The 19,780-nt window shown below is 38.1% G+C and overlaps 2 protein-coding genes across 4 annotated transcripts; one reads left to right on the forward strand and one right to left on the reverse strand.

The window, feature by feature from the left end:
• Nucleotides 1-7,005: 7,005 nt before the first annotated feature.
• LOC138123219 (alpha-N-acetylgalactosaminidase-like) lies at nucleotides 7,006-19,198 on the reverse strand. 3 transcript variants are annotated; one of them, XM_069037816.1, is made up of 10 exons: nucleotides 19,175-19,198; nucleotides 8,866-9,029; nucleotides 8,534-8,708; nucleotides 8,306-8,480; nucleotides 8,171-8,256; nucleotides 7,790-7,951; nucleotides 7,536-7,733; nucleotides 7,324-7,485; nucleotides 7,198-7,270; nucleotides 7,006-7,114 (listed from the first exon to the last, which is right to left on the reverse strand). In XM_069037816.1, the coding sequence occupies exons 2-10, from the start codon at nucleotides 9,021-9,023 to the stop codon at nucleotides 7,065-7,067; spliced, it is 1,239 nt and encodes a 412-aa protein (XP_068893917.1). In that variant the 5' UTR covers nucleotides 9,024-9,029; nucleotides 19,175-19,198; the 3' UTR covers nucleotides 7,006-7,064. The 3 variants fall into 3 exon arrangements, with proteins under 3 accessions (XP_068893917.1, XP_068893916.1, XP_068893915.1); XM_069037815.1 differs by lacking the exon at nucleotides 19,175-19,198 and adding an exon at nucleotides 9,968-10,030; XM_069037814.1 differs by lacking the exon at nucleotides 19,175-19,198 and adding an exon at nucleotides 9,192-9,351.
• Nucleotides 13,357-14,724, forward strand: LOC138123302 (golgin subfamily A member 6-like protein 22). The gene is made up of 2 exons (XM_069037941.1): nucleotides 13,357-14,412; nucleotides 14,692-14,724. Exons 1-2 carry the CDS (start codon nucleotides 13,357-13,359, stop codon nucleotides 14,722-14,724), a joined length of 1,089 nt encoding a protein of 362 aa, XP_068894042.1.
• Nucleotides 19,199-19,780: the final 582 nt, after the last annotated feature.

Genomic DNA, 19,780 nt, shown 5'->3' on the forward strand with positions numbered 1-19,780 from the left:
GTAGCTGTGTAAACAACACTGCACGAAAACCAAACCTGAATGCCTATTGCCCTATTGTTCTCGTTGATGCGCATGTCCTTGGACAGTAACTACGCGTAAAAATCTAACTCTCCAGATTCTTCGCAAAATGATTGTATGATTTGTTTCTACCAACATATCTCCACGCTACACTCAATTATTGGTTTGCCCAAACAGATTTATGCAAATATCTCCACTAAGATGTTCAAACATGTAGGACCATGTTTTGTTGATGATACAAATATTAGGAAACATATATGTCAAACATTTTAAAGTTGCTTAGACTTGTTGATCAACCCTGTTTGCACAAACAACTTTGCAAAAACATAATTAAACGTGTAGTAGCGACTCATGTATGTGCATACAACTTACTGAAACATGTAAGTCATATTTGTTTTGACATCTAGTCTCTCACTAATTTTGTATGTATGATTTGTTTGTACAGTCAACTTCATAAAACTTGAATGTACGTCTAGGGGCCCCTTAAATTAATGACTTCGGAAAAGGTATTTCAATTTACTTTTTTTGTTATAATTCTCAGATTGTAGTGCAGGTATAAAAAAATAGCGTATGATACACGTGTATAAGAGCCTTTAAAGTGCTTGCGCCGTTAAACTCGTCGCGCGTGCTTTAAAGTCTTCTATCGCGCGTTCAAATGAAATCCTGGGCTGTGAAGGCGTTGGCAACCGTCAATTGTTGTGCTTTTTTAAAGCATAGATTAATTGGAGTATGTTGACAGCTAACCTAAAATTTAGACCCAGAGAATCTTTCTTTTTTTTCTTTCTTTGCGATGTTTTACATTAAAAATAAAGTAACTTAACGATTCCTATTCTCGAAGCAAATATCTAAGGGCACCCTTTGCTGAAAACGAATATGTTCAATTATGTCCCGATTAAACATAAACAATAATGTCTTTTGTATCAAACGCCGGGAAATTCAAACTTTACACTGTTCTGAACAGTTTATTTTTTCCAACGCCTACTCAGCCCAGGATTTCATTTGAACGCCCGATATCATAATATACTATTATTGTAAATAATTCTGTTCAGTAATAAAACAGAAAATACAAAATGAAAAAACATTTTAACATCAAATATTCAATTATTCACTGTTTCAACAGTAAAAATTATATAATTTATACCAATGGAACACAATGAGTTTTCGACAATTCTCAAGTCAGAATTTAAATTATATTTTAAAATTACCTACTGTTGAAAAAAATACTGGAAACTTTTTAAAGTATGCATTGTTGTTGGAACAAAGGTTTTAAAGAGGATTACCACTCAAAACTTACGTTGGTCTTATTGTTACCATAAACGCTGTTCACAAAATTCAAGTGTTTATTATTTTTGGAGAGATGTCAAAACACTTAATGTTTTATGCATTTATTGACAACCATTTAAAAGATATTAACTCTAATATCGATAAGAATTAATCATTGACATATTAAGAAATTGATAATATTCCACGTTTTCGATATGTGACTGAAACCAAAACAAGCAGTAGTATTTTCGAACTTTTTCGGCCAAAATTTAAAATTTTGTCAGGATTAGACCGGAATTTATTGATATAATTATTATTATTTATAATTTAACATTGATGTTAAATTATAAATCTGTAAATGAATTTTAATTTCTGATTTTGTATGTACTACATATGTTTGGGGCCTAATGGGGGCTCCAGGAATTGCTCGGAACCAAATGGGGCTCCTGGGTTTGCTCAGCCTAATGGAGGCTTCACTGGTTTGACTGTAGGCGCGCGTGAACTGACACACCGTATCGTTTTGTGTAAAACGTTTATTTACATTTATACAATTCTTTGGACCGTACGACCGTACTCGAGATGTTGGGTAAGAATGACTTCTGACTTGTGACTCTGACTGTTCTACCCTGAGTCCATCTCGGTACTGTCGTCTCAAATCTCTGTCTTCACCCACGCAGGGGTGGTTCTCGGTTCTGAAAGGAGGGGGGTGGCTCTACGCCCCGACATCCTGCCCCCGATTGAAACAATCGTTTCAATGAACAAGATTATACGAGCTATTAAATTACAAAAAATCATAACTACGAACTACGTATCTACATTTTATCATTTTACGAATACAAATTTCAACAAACCTAATATGTGACCTTAAATTAATTATTGATTAATTATCCTTAACTAATGAGTAATGACAGTCTTTTCTGATAAAAATTGCGCCACTTCACTGCACAAAATTGCCCATGAAACATATCCCCACTGCACTAATCGTCGATGGGGAGTACGCACAGATTTCTGACGGCTCGTTTCGTTTGTTGTCGGCGCCTGGGTGGACGGCTGTGACGCGACCAAGTTTCCAGGTGAGCGGGGGTGTGGCCTCCTTCAGAACTACCAGATCGCCTTCTTTGATTGCTGCGCTGGAATTGCCCTTCTGCCATTTTGGCCGCTCTTGCAGCTGGCCGACGTACTCCTTGGACCAGCGGTTCCAGAAGTGCTGTCTCATCTGCTCTAGGTGCTGCCATCGCGTCAAGCGGTTCTGGGGAACGTCGACGATTTGATGCTCCAGTGGGGATGTCATCGCCGTGCCAATCAGGAAGTGTCCGGGTGTTAAGAAGTTTAAATCGCTCGGATCTTCAGTCAGCGGGCACAAGGGTCGCGAATTGAGGCAAGCTTCAATACCTGTCAACAATGTGCACATTTCCTCATATGTTAACGAGGTTTGGCCAATTACGCGTTTGATATGCCCCTTTACTGCTTTAATTCCGGCTTCCCAAAGACCTCCGAAATGAGGTGACCGGGCGGGTATGAAATGCCAATTGATATTAAACTCCGCTAGGTGTCTTAACACGATGTTACCGAATTCGTCAGCCAAAAACACGTCACGTAGTTCCCGTTGAGCTCCAACAAAATTGGTGGCGTTGTCGGAGTAGATTTTGTTTGGCTTTTCCGAATGATGAGTAAGTAACAACTGAAGTCTGCACGTTATTTTCTACATGCAAAAGAGAATTATGTTTCTCCTTGCAGTACCGACATGCTCGCGATTTGCATTGTGAGGCTTCGTGGCCTTTTCGGAAGCATTTTTCGCAGACCTTCCATTCTTTGACCTGTGTGACCCGCTGCGCGATAACTAAATTCAAAAATTGAGGACATTGGTACAGTCCGTGCGCCTCTTTGCACATGTAGCACTGTATTTGTTTGTTTGTGCTAGCGTTGCACAGCGTCCTGTCCTTGCTGAAATGGTTCGCGGAGGTCTTGTTATTTGATTTGGGAGTCGCGTTGTTGGTTTTTGCGCTCTGTTGCTCTGCGACGCTGAGCGATTCCAAAGTTACGCATTTTTTCTGCAAAAAGGATTTTAACGTCTTAACAGTCGGTGGATCCGGACCCAATTGAGCTTCCCATTCGCGCTTTGTGAAAAAGTCCATTTTCTGACTTATGATAGGTACTAATAAACCCGACCAATGTTCCGTGGGTTGCCCTAGATTCGTCAACGCTGCGAGGTTGATGTTGAAATCGTCAACTAATTTTCTCAGCGACTGATACGAGTTTTTCACCAGCGGTGGCAGGTTTATTATGGCGTACGCGTGTTCTTGGATTAATAGGCGTTTGTTTTCAAATCGAGTGATTAGCGTTTCCCATGCTACCCTATAGTTTACCTCTGAAACCGCAATTGATTCTATTGCCTTAAGGGCTTCGTCTTTTAAGCAACTTCTAAGGTAGTGGAATTTCTCGATACTCGTGTACAGATTGCTATCATGTATCAACGCCGTGAATGTGTCGCGAAATGACAACCAATCCCGATAATTACCACTGAATGTGGGTAATTCTAGTATGGGCAATCTAACATTGCTGTTACCGGTACCATGGCTTGATACCGATGGGGTGAAGCCCGTCGCGTTAGCGATAGTCGCGGCTTCATTAACGGTGGCGGTTTCTATTTTCTCTAAAATGGTCGATTCAATGTTGTAGTACGCGTTCTCAAAATCGGCGCGCTCGTTGCCTTGTAAGGCCGTTTCGTCGAGTACTTCGATTTGTAATTGAACCGCGTCAAATTCTTTGAACGCCTCCCGTAAATTCACGAGACGTGTCTTTAGCTGAAAAATGTTACCGTCGCCGAAATCCCTTACGAAGTTAGATACACGCGTGACGGCGCTCTTGATCGTACCGCGACGTATTCTAAGTGATTTCAATTCTTGCTCGTTAGCCATGTTTTTAGGAAATGTACACACTAATCAACAGATAAAAAAGGCATGCACTCTACCTTTGCCTCTGTCGCTGTGGCTTCCTCGATGTCGATACGATCCGGCTCGAAGGACCAATGTTTGGGGCCTAATGGGGGCTCCAGGAATTGCTCGGAACCAAATGGGGCTCCTGGGTTTGCTCAGCCTAATGGAGGCTTCACTGGTTTGACTGTAGGTGCGCGTGAACTGACACACCGTATCGTTTTGTGTAAAACGTTTATTTACATTTATACAATTCTTTGGACCGTACGACCGTACTCGAGATGTTGGGTAAGAATGACTTCTGACTTGTGACTCTGACTGTTCTACCCTGAGTCCATCTCGGTACTGTCGTCTCAAATCTCTGTCTTCACCCACGCAGGGGTGGTTCTCGGTTCTGAAAGGAGGGGGGTGGCTCTACGCCCCGACAACATATGTGCAACAAAAAAAAAATACAAAGCAAATGGATTGATTATGTAATAAAATTATACAACGAGAAAGGAAAGAATAGACGTACTATGGTGTAACAATTTGACAAAATAATAAAATATTACTTAAGATAACCAGCATTATTTGGTGATTTTCTCAATTTTTAAATTCGACAAGAGTAAATTTTCTATACAAGTTTTCCCTTATTTAAACTAAAATCGTCAAAGTCGTGAAATACCTGTTTTATTATTGCAATGTTCTTCCCAGAAAATTTATTACATATTACCTTTGTCCTCAAATGACAATAATTTTCTCGAGGTCCGAAACTGAAATAGTTATTTTCATATGAGTAGCGCTGTCACATTACTTTTCAGGTATGAGGCCGAAATTTGAAGCACGAGGCGTTAGCCGAGTGATTGCTATACAGGCCGAATACCTGAAAAGTGAAAAGTGACAGCGCACGAATATTGAATAACGTTTTTCATGTTCGTTTGGGCAAAGTCTTAAAAAACATTAACTGACTGTAAATTGTGAGGTTATCTTTGACAGATGTCAAGTTAGGTATACCTATTATATACCAATTGTATCTCAGGAAACGAACATGAAAACATTTTTAAGAGAAGATCTATAAATTTCAGTTTGAGAAATAAACCACTTTAAATATTTTAATGCCACCAGTCATTATAAACATAAAAAAGGTTTCGACCTTGCAAAAGGTCATGTTGTAGTTCTGATTTTTTAATATGTTGTTTGGACCTCAGCCAAGTGTAGAAAACCAAATTTGCAACTTCGGAAGATTTGTGTGTGCTGCATAGTAAAAACAGCGAAATTTTCGTATTATTTTCAGTTTTTGGGAAGTTGAACGTACCTTTTTTAAACTTGATAAAATTGACTATATAGGTACAATTTGAAGCCTAGTGAGCTATGTAGTGCGTCCAATAGTTTCCGAGATACAGCTCTTCAAAAATTGGGTATTTTTTCCAAAAAGTCAAAAAGTTTTGTTTACGTTTCTTATTTTGTTAAATATCATCCAAAATAGTCCTCCCATGAGAAAAGTCATAGGTAATGAACTTGAAATATACAGGGTGTTTTCGAACTTGAGGCGTTCCTTGTAACAGGAGGTACTATAACTGTTCGTATATTTTTATTGTTTTCTAAAATTTTGAGTCTGGTCCTGTCTATTTCTCGCTGTACTGGATTAATAACTGACGTGGCCCAGGATGGTGTCTTTCCGGAAATCGTTTTGCGTACTCTCTGGACGACGCAACTGTATTCTGATAACATTGCGCATATAGGGTTTTAACGTGACTCTAGCGGGTGGCGTAATTAAAGAGTACTAATTACAAAATCACCGAAGCGGCTGTTTCGCTTTTCTTTGTGTTGAATAATAGGGGAGAGTTCGCATTTTACTAAAGCCGCTTCGTGAATAAGTAAACGAACATCTGGTTTGTGGGCAGGTACAAAAAGCTCATAAGAATAAATCTTAAAGAGAAATAGCCCTTATGTTGCGATAACTTAGAGATGCATTTGCAATACGATATTACACATTGGACAAACAACAGTGTCCAAGACGTCTTAATTTGAATTTTATGTTTTTATTGCTTGACCCGCCAGAGTCACGTTAAAACCCTGTACATCTGTGAGCTCATTATTTTCGTAATGATAAGCCATTTCGACTAATTAGATGAAAACTCTGACAGTATTTTTGATTTGTTTTTGTCAATTCTAATTTCTAACAATTCGGCGAAAATTTGAGCAGGACCGGTTTCAAGAATTTCAAAAAATTAACTTTTTACTAAGGTAATTTTGGCTAAAACTCTTTAGAACAACGCATATTATCACATGTTAAAAGGAACGTCTCAACTTCGAAAACACCCTGAATTTTCTGCAGTTTCCTTGTGGAAGCTTGCATAATGTCTATCTTTCTGTTTTTTGAGCAAATAACTATTCTACTTAATTAAACAAAAAAACATGTTCTACATGTTTTTTAACGTTGCTTTAATTTTTAATTTTCCACATAATTTCGTTTCGTTATTAATTATTTCTTATACATATTCTCTTTATTTGTTATGAATTATGATAAGTTCCTATACATTTATTCCTAGTCTCTATCGATTTGTGGGTGTGAATTTGCCTATGTGTTGGCACTTCTACAAGGTTATTACCTTGTTATAAATGATTGTAGTCCAAGTAGGCGTAAAATCTGAATGTAAAATTTATGGTTGCCGCTTCATATAAAAAACATCAAAATGAGAATAAGTGAGTACACGCCGTTACAGGAGTTAAATTGGGTGCAAAACAACTCAACATTTTTGGATTCAATCGTTGATTTTTATAAGTGTAAGGTAATTTGTTTGCAACGTAGTTTTCTTTTTAAGAAATGACTTTATTCATTAATAATTAATTTATTAATACACTGATAACTTATTGAAATTTCTTGCTTCCAACAGGATTTACTTCCAAGAGGACGCCTCCTAAAATCATAAGTTTTTTTAGTATTACAAAACACAGCTACACAGCAACTATTAAAATTATTTGAAATAGATAGTTTGTTTACCTGACGGATCGATGAAGAATGTGATCGGATCGGTGACAGATACCGTAACAGGATCAGTAGGATCAAACACGTTCTGTCAAAAAATACTCGTCAGTCTGATACGACGAAAAGACGATTTTAACTCACGTTTAGTGTATATCCATCTGCGTTATCCAGACCGAAAGAATCCAAAGTAACTTCGATTTGAATGGGGTTGTCTTCTCTAAAACTGACAAAACCGATAGCGTACGAGTACTTGTCGCCAACTTGAGGAAGAATGGGTTTGGTCCAAACGTAGACGTTGTTTATCTGCCAATTTACAGTGATTAAATCGTCCAAACCAAAGTAGAAAATATTACTTTCTTGGCAAGCAATCCAGGTATGCCTAGAGGATCTTGATTGATCCTGATCGCGTCCTTGTTCAAAAGAATGTCTCTAAATTCCGGTTCGATCGTCCTCAAATCGACCGACATGATCAAAGGTGACGCCATCATGGTCCACATTGTCATTTGAGAGATACTCTCGTCATAACTCAAGCCATAATCTCCGATTATCAACTAGAAACAATTCAATTTTGAAGAGGTCTTCAAGAAAAAAACCTGTCGATTGCTACCATATCAGGGTCGTTCCAGTGGCCAGGTCCTGCGAATTGAGACAAGTATCCCTGATTGTCGACGAACCAATTGACGATACTTTTGACACTACCCCAAGAATCTTGAATGTCACCGTAGTTCCTCCATAGATTGCAAATCTCCACAGCAGCAGTGTAGTTTGCCTACAACAGAAATAAACAACTTAAATATGTATCATAGAAGTTTGATATGTATACTGCCAAGAACATCACAAAAAAAAAAAATCATCTTAGCCGGTCTTCTATTCATCAGATATTAAAGATGTTAATGGTATCAAAAACTGAAGCGATGTGATTATCGCTTATTTTAATAGGTAGGTAATGATTTTTTGTTTTGAAAAGATTATCAAGGTGAATACTTACGTCAAGTCCTTTATAGGCGGGAAAACTACAGGAGTACACTATTGGTCGTCCAGTCTGATTCAAATACATCCCCATCTCGGCGTAACCTACCCCATTTTAATAAATATTTTAATTATACAATTGGTGAAAATTTACCCTCTTCCATTCCCTCCGTTGCGGCGTAGCACCCATCCAGTTTTAGATAATCTACACCCCACTCAGCAAATGTGTTAGCATCTGTTTCCAAATGACCTAAAATTCCCGGATATCCACCACAAGTGTTGGTACCATAATCTTCATATATGCCGAATTTTAAACCCTTGTCGTGGACCTACTCAGATGTGATTGTCAAAAAGTAATTTTATTAAAAGAAGAAGGTTTTACATAATCGGCTAGGGCTTTGATTCCATTTGGGAATCTGTCAGGATCTGGTTGAAGGCGACCTTCGCTATCCCTTTCCGTGGCTAACCAACAATCGTCGATGATTAAATATTCATAACCAGCCTCCAGATAACCGTCTTCGGCTAAACGGTCAGCCATTGCACGGAAAAGTTGTTCGCTGAAATTTTAATTTAAATTTTCTAAGCACTTGAATTTTCTTAGCAACGCAAGGATCTATTGTTAGTTCTGTTGCTAAATTGTAGATGTTTAGTACTTTTACAGCTTTATCTCATGGGTCTTGTTCTAAATATTTTCTGGTAATACTTTGTACCTACCTTATACAATCGTCGGGATAGTTGTCGCAATCAATTATACATCTAAATCGTTCCCAGTGCATCCAGCCCATCGGTGGTGTCAAAGCTAAGCCATTATCTAAGCTACTGACTGTTGACAGTCCACAAAGTAAAAATAACGCCAAGATTGGGTGCAGCATTTTGGGCTGAAAATTGAAAACATGATAAATTGATTTCATCTTTCATTTTCCAAATCAGTAAAATTCTTTATTGAAATTTTACAATATTTTCTACGTATTATAAATGCAATAAATGGTCAGATCAGACTATGAATATAAAATTAAATTAAGTACCTAGTAAATGTTTACCTTTTCCAATTGCTACCGTCTTTTCAAACAAAACAACTGTTGTTTATTTCAGATAAACCAATCTGATCTCCAGCACAGAAACAACACTTTTGACAGTACATTGTTTGATCTGTGCTTTTATTGAATTTACCTACTTTCAAGTAATCTGAAGATGTAGTGCTTGGTAATCTTAGATCAGATCTTTAACAATATTTCGACATGACATAAGTTAACGTTGTAACAAAGCAACGAGTTGGACCCATTTTATCGCTGATTATTATCACATTTATAAACTTTAAAAAAATATGAAAACAAAGAAATTAAGAGCAAAGTGTTTGAAAGATAAAACGAAATTATGTTTACTCACGTTATTTAACAAAGATTTGTGGATATTTACATATCTCTCCGTTATCTACTTTGCTAAAAAATATTGGTACAATTTGTAAACATCTTATTTTATGATCAATTACAGATGATAAATTATGTTGAAATAGTTTACTAAATTTGTAAATATATTATAATTTGTAACTCGTTCCTTTACTTATCAAAGTTATCTTGTCATCCAAAACATAATAGTGATCATAGATTAACTGATTAATTCTTAACTTTTGATTTTCTGTCTGATCCTTAAAACAAAATTACAATCAGTTTGGAACTACCAAAATCTTAATTTTTAATTTATTAGGTACCTGTTATTTTAATTTTTATGAGCTATTATCAAAGACAAATAAACAACCCCCAATAATATCTTCGATAGTAAAACAAGTAATTTCGTAGAGCCTTACTGTAACACTTACAGCAGTAGATCTACAAGGAACGCTTGATGCACCTTATTATTCTCGGATTTGCACTAAACTTTACCGATTAGATTCTACACTAAAAATAGGTAGGTATTTAGTTAATGCTAAAATATGATTTATGATACATTGGTTGATTTTTTGTATCTTATCTATCCGTTAGAGCCATTAAATAACAAAAATAATCCACAGTGCCCTAAAATCTAGGACAAAGATATATCTAGAATTTGTCAGATTTAAATCTTTTATAATGAAATTCAATTACATCTATGGCAGCCATTTTAGGAAATCAAAATGTAAGAAATTATTGCAAACAAGCCTTGGTAGAGTTGTATCAGTAAGTTTTCTAATGAACATACTAAAAGTTTCCTAAGATCATCCATTTGCTGCTGCCGCCATTTTAGGAAATGCCGACAAACTTTCGATTTTTCGTGGATTACATTTAAATTGTTGCAGATAACAAATTTGATGTCTTTCACACAATTTTATAGCATATACCTAAAACATACATTTTGGTACCTACATAGAATGTGTCTTTGTGTCTGTGTGATCGAAAAAATAAAAAATCGTCAAGTTTCTCAATCAGGTGTTAAGAGAGAGTTAGGTATTACCGACGAAGCGAGTTACACGTGGCAGAAAACGAGCTAAGAGAGTGAAGTGGAAAAGTAGTAAAGGTATAGAAAAAATAAGAGAGATCAGCGAAGCAAGCAAGCAAGAGAGCAGCGAAGCAAGGTAGGAAGAGGCGGAGCGGTGTGGGGAGGAAGGAAACACCCAAGAAGAGAAGGTTAAACAAATGGAAAACGGCGACATCTAGGAGGTAAAGAGCAAGCCTATGAGCGAGGGAAGCAGAAACCGTTCTTTTAGCCAAGGAAGGGGGGAGGCGTCCCAGGAAGACAAGAAAAAAAGGAAAAGAACGGGAAAAGGAAAGACAGGAAGACAAGAAGAGGAGGAGGAGGAAGAGGTATTTGGGACAAGTAAAAAAAACCGCAAGGTCACCGGAAGTGGAGAAGAAATTAGGCAGGGAAATGGAAAAGATATTGGAAAAGCTGGAGGAAGTGAAAATGGAAATTACAGAGGAAATAAAGGAGCTGAGAAAAGAGAATCAAGATGTCAGAAGAGAAATAGAACAACTAAGGGAAGAATTTAAGAATAAAGAAAAGAAATGGGAGGAGGAGAAAAACAGCATGTCTGAGAGAGTAGCATGGCTGGAAACGAAAATGGAGAATGAAGAAAGAAGAAGAAGGAAAAATAACATAGTGATAACGGGATGGAGAAGTGAGGGAAGTAGCAAGCAACAGAGCAGAGAGGAAGTAGAAAAGTTTATAAAAGAAAACATAGGGGAAGCGAAAGTTAAAGATTGCTACAACATAAACAAGGACCAAATACTAGTGCAAATGGAAGAGTGGAGTGGGAAAGAGAAGGTAATGAAGCAGAAAGGAAAATTGAGAGGAAATAGGGCAACAGAGAAAATATTTATTGACAACGACCTCAGAAAGAAGGAGAGGGAAATACAGAAAAAAATACGAGCCATCGCCAGAGAAGAAAGGAGACAAGGGAAAGATCTAAAAGTTGGGTACATGAAAATAACCATAGAGGGGGTGCAGTAGAGGTAGGAAGAGGAGATAGAGGAAAGGGAGACAACGGAAATGGACAAAGGATAAAGAAAAGGGTAGATGGACAAAAAAAAGGGAAAACGGAAGGAAAGCACAAAGGGGAACAAGAGAAACAAGGTACGAAAGGGAGGAAAGGAGCAAAAGTATTATATTGGAACGTAGCGGGATTAAGAAAAAGAGGGGATGAATTTTGGGACTATGTACGACAATTCGAGGTAGTGGGACTGGTGGAGACTTGGGTGGAGAAACAGAGCTGGGAAAAAGTAGAAAGGACGCTACCGAAAGAATACAAATGGGAAGGACAATGGGCAAAAGGAGAAAGAAAAAGAGGAAGAGCTGCAGGGGGAATAATAACAGGGGTGAAGTTGGGAATTGAAGAGAAACAAAAAGAAAAGGGGGAAGAAGAAGGATACATGGAAAGAAACGTTCATATAGATAACGAATGGTGGAAAATAGTAACAGTATATAGCAAGGAGATGAGGAAAACAACAAGACGGGTCGAGAACACAATGAAGATGGACAGGGAAGAATGCATGCTGTTAGGGGGTGATTTTAACGGGAGAATTGGAGAGAGAGGAGCCAGAAATTGGGAAGAAGAGAAAGGGGATGGGAGAAGAAAAACGAAAGACAAAGTGGAAAATGCAGAGGGGAAGAGGCTGATAGAGTGGATAGAAGAAAATGGATGGGAAGTGCTGAACGGGAATAAACGAGGGGATGAGGATGGGGAAGTGACATACGTAGGCAGCAGGGGGGAAACAGTCATAGACTACGCAATAGTAAATGAGGCAGCATGGGAGAGAGTGAAAGAGTTCAAAGTGGGAGAAAGAGTGGACTCTGACCATCTCCCTCTAGAAATTACCATAGAGGGATCGAACCAAGAAGAAAAGGAAAAGGGAGAAACGAGAGAGGAGGAGAAGAAGGTGATAGTAAAAGTGTGGAGTGAACAGGGAGTGAAAGAGTACAGGAGGAGACTGGAGGAAGCAACATTCAAGGAGCAGGAAATAGAGAAGATGGTGACAGAGCTAAAGGAAGTGATCGAGAAAGCGACGAAGAAAAAGGAGGTGATAGCAAGGGGAGCAAAAGGGGCAGGAAAGAAAAATGGATGGTGGGACAGAGAATGTGAGCAAGCAAAGAGGGAAGTGGTAAAGGCGTTGAGAGGATGGAGGAGGAACAAAATTGACAGAAGCAGATTCCTAGAAGCGAAAAGAAGATACAGAGAGAGATGTAAAGGCGAGAAAAATAGAGCGGAAAACTACCGAGGAATAACTCTCCTGAACACGGGGTATAAGTTGTATGCGTCTGTTTTGAGCGAAAGGATGAAGAGGGAAATCGAGGAAAAGGGAGTGTTGCCGGATAGTCAGGCAGGGTTCAGAAAGGGAAGGGGTACTGTGGACAATGTGTACATCCTGGACCATTTAGCAAGGAACGAATTGAGGAAGAAAGGGGGGAGGATGTACGCATTGTTCATAGACTTCAAGGCGGCGTTCGACAAGGTTGACAGAGTGAAAATGTTTGAATGTATGAGAGAAAGAGGAATAAGTGAATGGCTGGTGCGGAAGGTAGAGGAGATATATGCGAGAACGAGGAACAAGGTGAAGGTGGGAGAGAAAGAGGGCGAATGGTTTGAGACAACAAAGGGAGTGAGACAGGGCTGCCCGCTCAGTCCCCTGCTGTTCACGATATACGTAGCGGATGTGGACGAAATGTTGAAGAAAGCGCAGGGGGGGGATTGTAGTGGGTAGGGAGAAAGTATGGAGCCTGGCGTTTGCGGACGATATGGTGATTGTGGCAAAGAGTGAGAGAGAGATGAAAGAAATGATGAGGAACCTGGAAAAGTATGTGAGAAAGAAAAAGCTGGAAGTGAATGTAGAGAAGACGAAAATGATGGTGTTCAGCAAGAGGAAGAGGAAGAATGAGGAGAGCGAGTGGAAGTGGGAAGAAAGCAAGATAGAAAGAGTGAGCGAGTTTAAGTACCTGGGCTACACCTTCAACGAGAGAGCCACAGTCAGGGCGCAAGTGAGAGAGGTAGTGAGGAAGGCGAACGAGGTAGTTGGATGTGTGTGGGGAATAGAAGAGAGAATGTGGGGAGGCGAGTTCGGGAGGAGAATGATGATGTTCGAGAGCATGGTGGAGAGCGTGCTGATGTACGGAGCAGAGATATGGGGATGGAAGGAACGGGAGGAGGTGGAGAGGGTGCAAGAGAAATATTTGAGATGGGTGCTAGGAGTGGACAGAGAAACACCAGGGTACATAGTGAGGGAAGAGTGCAAGAGGAGCAAGCTGAGAGTAAAAGCGGGAAAGAGAGCGGCAAAGTTCGAGGACAGAATGGGCGGAAGGGAAGAATGCAGGATACTGACTGAATGCTATAGAGAAAAGAAAAAGAACGCGGATGAGAAGGAGAGAGAGAAGTACTGTAGGAGGAACGGGTATGCCAGAGAGGAAGTGGAAAGAATGAGAGCGGAAGGAAGATGGATGTGTGCGGAGCTGAGCGAGAGGGACAGAGATACGGACAAGCAGGAGAGAAGGGAGAGAATCAGAGAAGCGAGGTACAACAGGGAGTATGAAAGGTGCGTGACAGAGGATGTTCCGGTGTATCTGGGGAGAGAGAGCACGAAAGAAAGGAAAATGATGGCGAGATTTAGATGTGGGAACGAAGAGAGAGAAAACAAGTACTGGATGGAGGAGGAGGAAAGAATGTGCAGGATGTGCCGTGAGGAGAGAGAGACGATCGAGCACATGTGGAGAGGATACGGTGAAATGAGAGAAAGGGAGGAAAAGGAACGGGGAGAAATACTGAACGAAGACGGAAGAGAGATAGGATGGATGAAAGAGGTATGGAAGAGGAGGGAAAGGATAGAGAAGGAGAGGGGTGGGGAATAAAAGAAAATGTAGGTTAATTTAAAAAAAAAAAAAAAGAAAAAAGAATTATTTTGGAATTGTAAGTTTATTTAGAACTGTGTAAAGATAGGAATCCTTTAAAGCCCGTAGGGTAAAATAAAGTAAAGTAGTAGTAGAGAGAGTCAGGTACCTTTAAATACAGGCTGATTCACGTAGCCCGTTCATTAGAAACTTTTTGATTTCCCAAAATCATATTAATATGAAAATTGGCAGTTGACTATAACCGACTACTCCAAGTTCAAATGAAATATTTTCAAAATGGCGGCACTTCCGGAAATACCGGAAATAGATGCCATCTTTGTTTTTTTAAATAGAAAGGCCCCATTTTGACTTCACATTTCGATTTTACGTTAACTTTTGAGTTTAGTACGTCTTTTTGTCAATACTTATCTGTCATCGTTTTTGATCTATGTCATCTTTTTTGCAAAAAAGTGAGGTTGCAGGGCTTCATTAAAAAATTTATAATTCCTGAACCATCAGAAATAAATAATTTATTTTTACTTTACTGACTTGCCAAAGATTTGGCCGCTTTTTTGCGCTATCAACGACATTTTTTTAATGTTTCATACGCCTACTGCAATTTTTTAAAATTGATAATCAAAAAATTTTGAAAACTTCATTTTTTAAATAGCAACTACCATTTCTGATACTAGATATAAATGTAAAATTAAATTCTAAGGCCACTTTTATTAACATTATATATATATATAAGCGATTATTCGATGCCGAATTTACGCTACTCCTATGGTGGAGTTTTTCGATTCTGTTTTTCCTGCGGTGAATCACTCCGCCTTGTTCTTCTCTCTTATTATCGTTAGATTCTGCCTTGCTCCCTGGCTGCTCGTATGTTTTTTTCCCAGCTCTTCCTATCTTGAATCTTGATTCTCCAGTCCTCTATTCCTATCCTTCTAATGTCCTCGTGTATCTGGTCTTCCCACCTTATCCTTGGTCTGCCTCTTGGTCTTCCTTCTACTGGTCTCCAATTTAGGGTTTTTCTTAGTATGTGTTGTGTATCCCTCCTTTGTACGTGTCCGAACCACCGTAGCCTTTGTGCTTTCACAAATCCTACAATATCTTCTCCCTCGATTATGTCCCTTATTTCATGATTCATTAGTATCCTGTATTCCCCTTCTTCTGTTCTTCTTGGCCCTGCAATTTTTCTGAGTACCTTTCTTTCAAATATCCCGAGGTTCTCTTCGTCTGTATTAGTGAGTCGCATTGTTTCCGCTGCATAAGTCGCTACAGGTCTACTTGCTGCCTTATAGATTTTTATCTTTGTTGCTCTGCTAATGTGATGGTCCGTTAGGTATCTTTGATATTTCCAGTAAGCCTTGTTCGCTGCTTGTATTCGCTCTTTGATTTCGGCGCTTCGTTTATTTTTTTTGTTCACGTTCACTCCCAGGTATTTAAAATTTTCTACTTTTTTAAACGTGTAACTCCCTAGGTTTGTTTCTTTAATATGGTCTGTCTTTCTTCTCGAGATTATCATGTATTTAGTCTTATCTTGGTTGAGTTGTAGACCTCTTTTTTCTGTTTCTGTAACTAGCTTTTGCAGCGCCGCTCCCAGACTCTTTTTATCTCTTGTTATAAGTGCTATGTCATCTGCGTTAGCTATTACTTGAGTTGCACTCACCGTAATAGCTCTGTCCAGTCCTGCAGCCTTTATTGCACCGTCGAGTGCGATGTTGAAGAGCGTTGTGGACAGTGCGTCTCCTTGCCTGACTCCTCTTTCTATGTTTATTTCGTTTGTTACACCCTCTGTTGTAGATATTCTTGCTTTTGAGTTGTCCATCGTCATTTTCGTTAGTTTGATTAGTTTCTCCGGTATTTTCATTTGTTGCATTTGCTCTACTAGACTGCGCCTGTTTATGTTGTCGAAGGCTTGTTTGAAGTCTATAAATAATATATGTAACTCTATGTCGTATTCGTAGCTCTTCTCTATTATTTGTGACATAACGTGTATTGCGTCTATGGTTGATTTGCCTTTTCTGAATCCATTCTGATATTCTCCTAGTTTTGTTTCTGTGTGTTCTGCCAGTCTCTTCCTGATAATCGATGTTAGTATTTTGTATGTTGTGTTGAGTAACATGATTCCTCTGTAGTTGTTACATTGTGTAGGATCTCCTTTCTTAAGTAGTGGAATGAGTAGTCCTGTTCTCCATTCTTCTGGCATTGTCTCGCTCTGCCATACCGCCACTAGTATTCTATAAACTCTGCTTAGCAGTTCGTGCCCTCCTTGCTTGATTAATTCATTACTAATTTGGTCCGGCCCTGCTGCTTTCTTTGTCTTAAGCTGTGCGATGATCTCCATGTATTCGTCATAAGACGGCGCGTCGTCCTCGTTGTTACTGTCTTCCATTTCCACTTTTTCTTTTTTTCTCCCTGTAATTTCTTTTTCTTCCCTAAAAAGTTCCGTATAATATGTTTCCCATCTTTTGTTACCTATTCTTTGTGTCTTTTTACTCGTCGAGTTCCAGTGTTTTATCAGTTTATGCAGTTTCCTGCTGTCCCTATTGTTGACTTCCACCTCCTGCATAAGCTCCCCAATACAGTTTTCTTTTTTGTGTTTGCAATATTTGGTCGCCTCTTTTCTTTTTTCTTTGTAGTTCTCTAAGTCTTTTAGGTTTCCCGTCTTTAACCATCTGTTTCTGGCTTGGTTCTTCGCCTCCGTTCTTTTTTCGCACTCCTCGTCGAACCATTCCTTTCTTTTTCTTGTTGTTCTTCGTCCAAGCACTGTTTCTGCCGTGTCTATTATGCTTTCTTTTAGGTTCTTCCACTCTTCATCGATGTCTACTTCTTCTTCTCGTGTTTCTAATTTTTTTCTCATCTCTTTTTTGTACTCATCGTTGTGTCTCGTGTGGTTTAGTTTCTCTACGTCCCATCCATTTTTCCTACTGCCTCCTGTTTGTTTGACCACCTTCATCCTCATTTTGGCGACAACCAAGAGATGGTCTGAGTCGACATTTGCCCCTCTGTATGTCCTAACATCTTGTATTATTCTTTTCCACTTTTTGGAGATTAGCATGTGGTCTATTTGGTTTCCCTCTGTCCCCCCTGGAATCATCCATGTTATCTTGTGCTCTCTTTTATGTTATTAACATTATGTATGCCTATTTGCAGCCGTTTAGGCGTAATTTTAATTTTTTTAATAAAATATTATTCTTTATAATCAATTGTTTTATTTGAATTTTTATTCAAAAATAGCATTGCAATAAATATTAGATAACAACAAAACAATAAAAAATAAGCAAATTAACAAAAACATATTTTAATGTAAATGAATTCATTGAAAATATTTTTTTGTTAATTTGCTTATTTTTTATTATTTCGTTGTTATTTACTGTTTATTGCGTGTGATTTTTCAATTAAAATTCAACTAAAACAATTGTTTGATAAAAAAAAAAACAATATTTTACTCAAAAAATCGAAATTACGCCAAAACGGCTAGGAATAGGTATACACAATGTTAATAAAAGTAGGCTTAGAATTAAATTTTACATTTATATCTAGTGTCATAAATGGTGATTGCCATTTAAAAAAATGAAGTTTTTGACATTTTTTGATTAGCAATTTTGAAAAATTTCAGTAGGCGTATAAAACATTAAAAAAATTTCACTAAGGGCGGAAAAGATCGGCCAGGTCTTTAGGAATTCAACTAAAAAAAATCTATTATTTATTTCAGATGGTTCAAGAGTTAATTTGTTAATGAAGCCCTGCAACCTCGCTTTTTTGCAAAAAAGATGACATAGGTCAAAAACGATGACAGATAAGTGTTGACAAAAAGACGCTCTAAACTCAAAATTTAACGTAGAATCGAAATGTGAAGTCCAAATGAGCTCTTGCCATTTAAAAAAATAAAGATGGCGTCGATTTCCGGTATTTCCGGAAGTGCCACCATTTTGAAAATATTTCATTTGAACTTGGAGTAATCGATTATAGTCAACTACCAATTTTCATATTAATATAATTTGGGGAAATCAGAAAGTTTCTAATGAACGGGCTACGTGAATCAGCCTGTATATTTTTTCCCTACCGGTTAGAAATGTAGGCTGTGGATACCTCATTTGAGGTGAGAAAATTCAACTTTCTCGCTAAGTTAAGAAAGTGAATCATGAAATGTTTATGGTAAAACTGTACCAAAATACAAATGTCAAAAGTGTCAATAAAGCAAGTTGGTAGATCAATCATATAATCTGGAAAATAAACAGATAAGCTAGGTAGGTACTACAACTTCTAAAAATTAATCTAATTAAAACAAACGTCAAATCTTCAAATGCGATGACAAGTTAATTAAACAAATAACCCAGCCTACTATTCAATTCTCAAAATTTTCGTTTTAATCAGGAATATAACCATCTTATTTTGACTTTTTTCAACGAAGTTGTGTCGGTAGGGAAAAAATATTCATACCTTGTTAAGAAAGTGCCCTTGCAGACCTTTGGCACTTACAAACCTCGCCTACGGCTCGGTTTATAATCTTTGCCTGCGGTCTGCAAGAAAGCACTTTCTTACCTTGGTTTGAAATATACTATTCTCTGACAGCAGCAATATTTAAACTAGAGCTGTCAATTGAGCCGTGGTATCACAATGATGAAGAATTAATAAATAAAGATAAAGTCGTCCATCATAATTTGAAAATAATGGAATTAAAAGTTTAATGGTTATACTCGACAAGTAGTACTTTAGGATATCTTACAATACTATGTTATTTAACCACTATGTCACGTCACAAGCACAATGAGGAGCTGCACCGTCGTGTACGTAAATAAAACTGGGACACTTAAAATTTAATCTATGTAAATCAGACCATTTAACTGTCAATATATTTGTCAGTATCTATATACCTAATATGTCATATCAAAGTTAACCTATTTGTGATAAAGCCGTAATTAAACGATGCAAATTTGTAAATTTTGACTTATGTGATTGTCATTTTTGTCCCAGTTTTATTTATCCATCGACTGTACATATCGCGTCGTGTGGCTAAATGTACCTACGATTTCCAACTCACCTAACACGTTTTGAAGAAAATCCAAGTACCTACGCTGCACCATTTAATCTCGGGGGTAAAATATGAGGCCCAATTAAACGATCTCCGATTATTCCCGCCCGTAGGTACATCCTACATTTATGGAAAATTGTTCTTGAAACCTGCGCTCAATGACTCGATGAGGATTTTCATCAGACCACACATGGGTGTTATGGTTGTTAAATACTTTCTCACGTGTAAAACCTGCTTCATCAGTGGTCAAAAGTTGCCCGAGAAAGTTTGGTGCTTCATGTATTTTTGGAGAATCCACTG

Source organism: Tenebrio molitor, chromosome 2, assembly GCF_963966145.1.
Source record: "Tenebrio molitor chromosome 2, icTenMoli1.1, whole genome shotgun sequence".
NCBI classification, from domain to species: Eukaryota; Metazoa; Arthropoda; class Insecta; order Coleoptera; family Tenebrionidae; genus Tenebrio; species Tenebrio molitor.

Bases quoted from the DNA above. Each gene is read 5' to 3' on its own strand.
- LOC138123219 (XM_069037816.1), bottom strand. From the start codon at position 9,023: ATGCTGCACCCAATCTTGGCGTTATTTTTACTTTGTGGACTGTCAACA. The intron at 7,486-7,535 runs GTAATATTTTCT...GTAAATTGGCAG, and splicing joins CTGGATTGCTTGCCAAGAAA to ATAAACAACGTCTACGTTTG. The intron at 7,115-7,197 runs GTAAACAAACTA...TTATGATTTTAG, and splicing joins ATTCTTCATCGATCCGTCAG to GAGGCGTCCTCTTGGAAGTA.
- LOC138123302 (XM_069037941.1), top strand. From the start codon at position 13,357: ATGGTGATTGTGGCAAAGAGTGAGAGAGAGATGAAAGAAATGATGAGG. The intron at 14,413-14,691 runs GTATGGAAGAGG...GAAAATTGGCAG, and splicing joins AGATAGGATGGATGAAAGAG to TTGACTATAACCGACTACTC.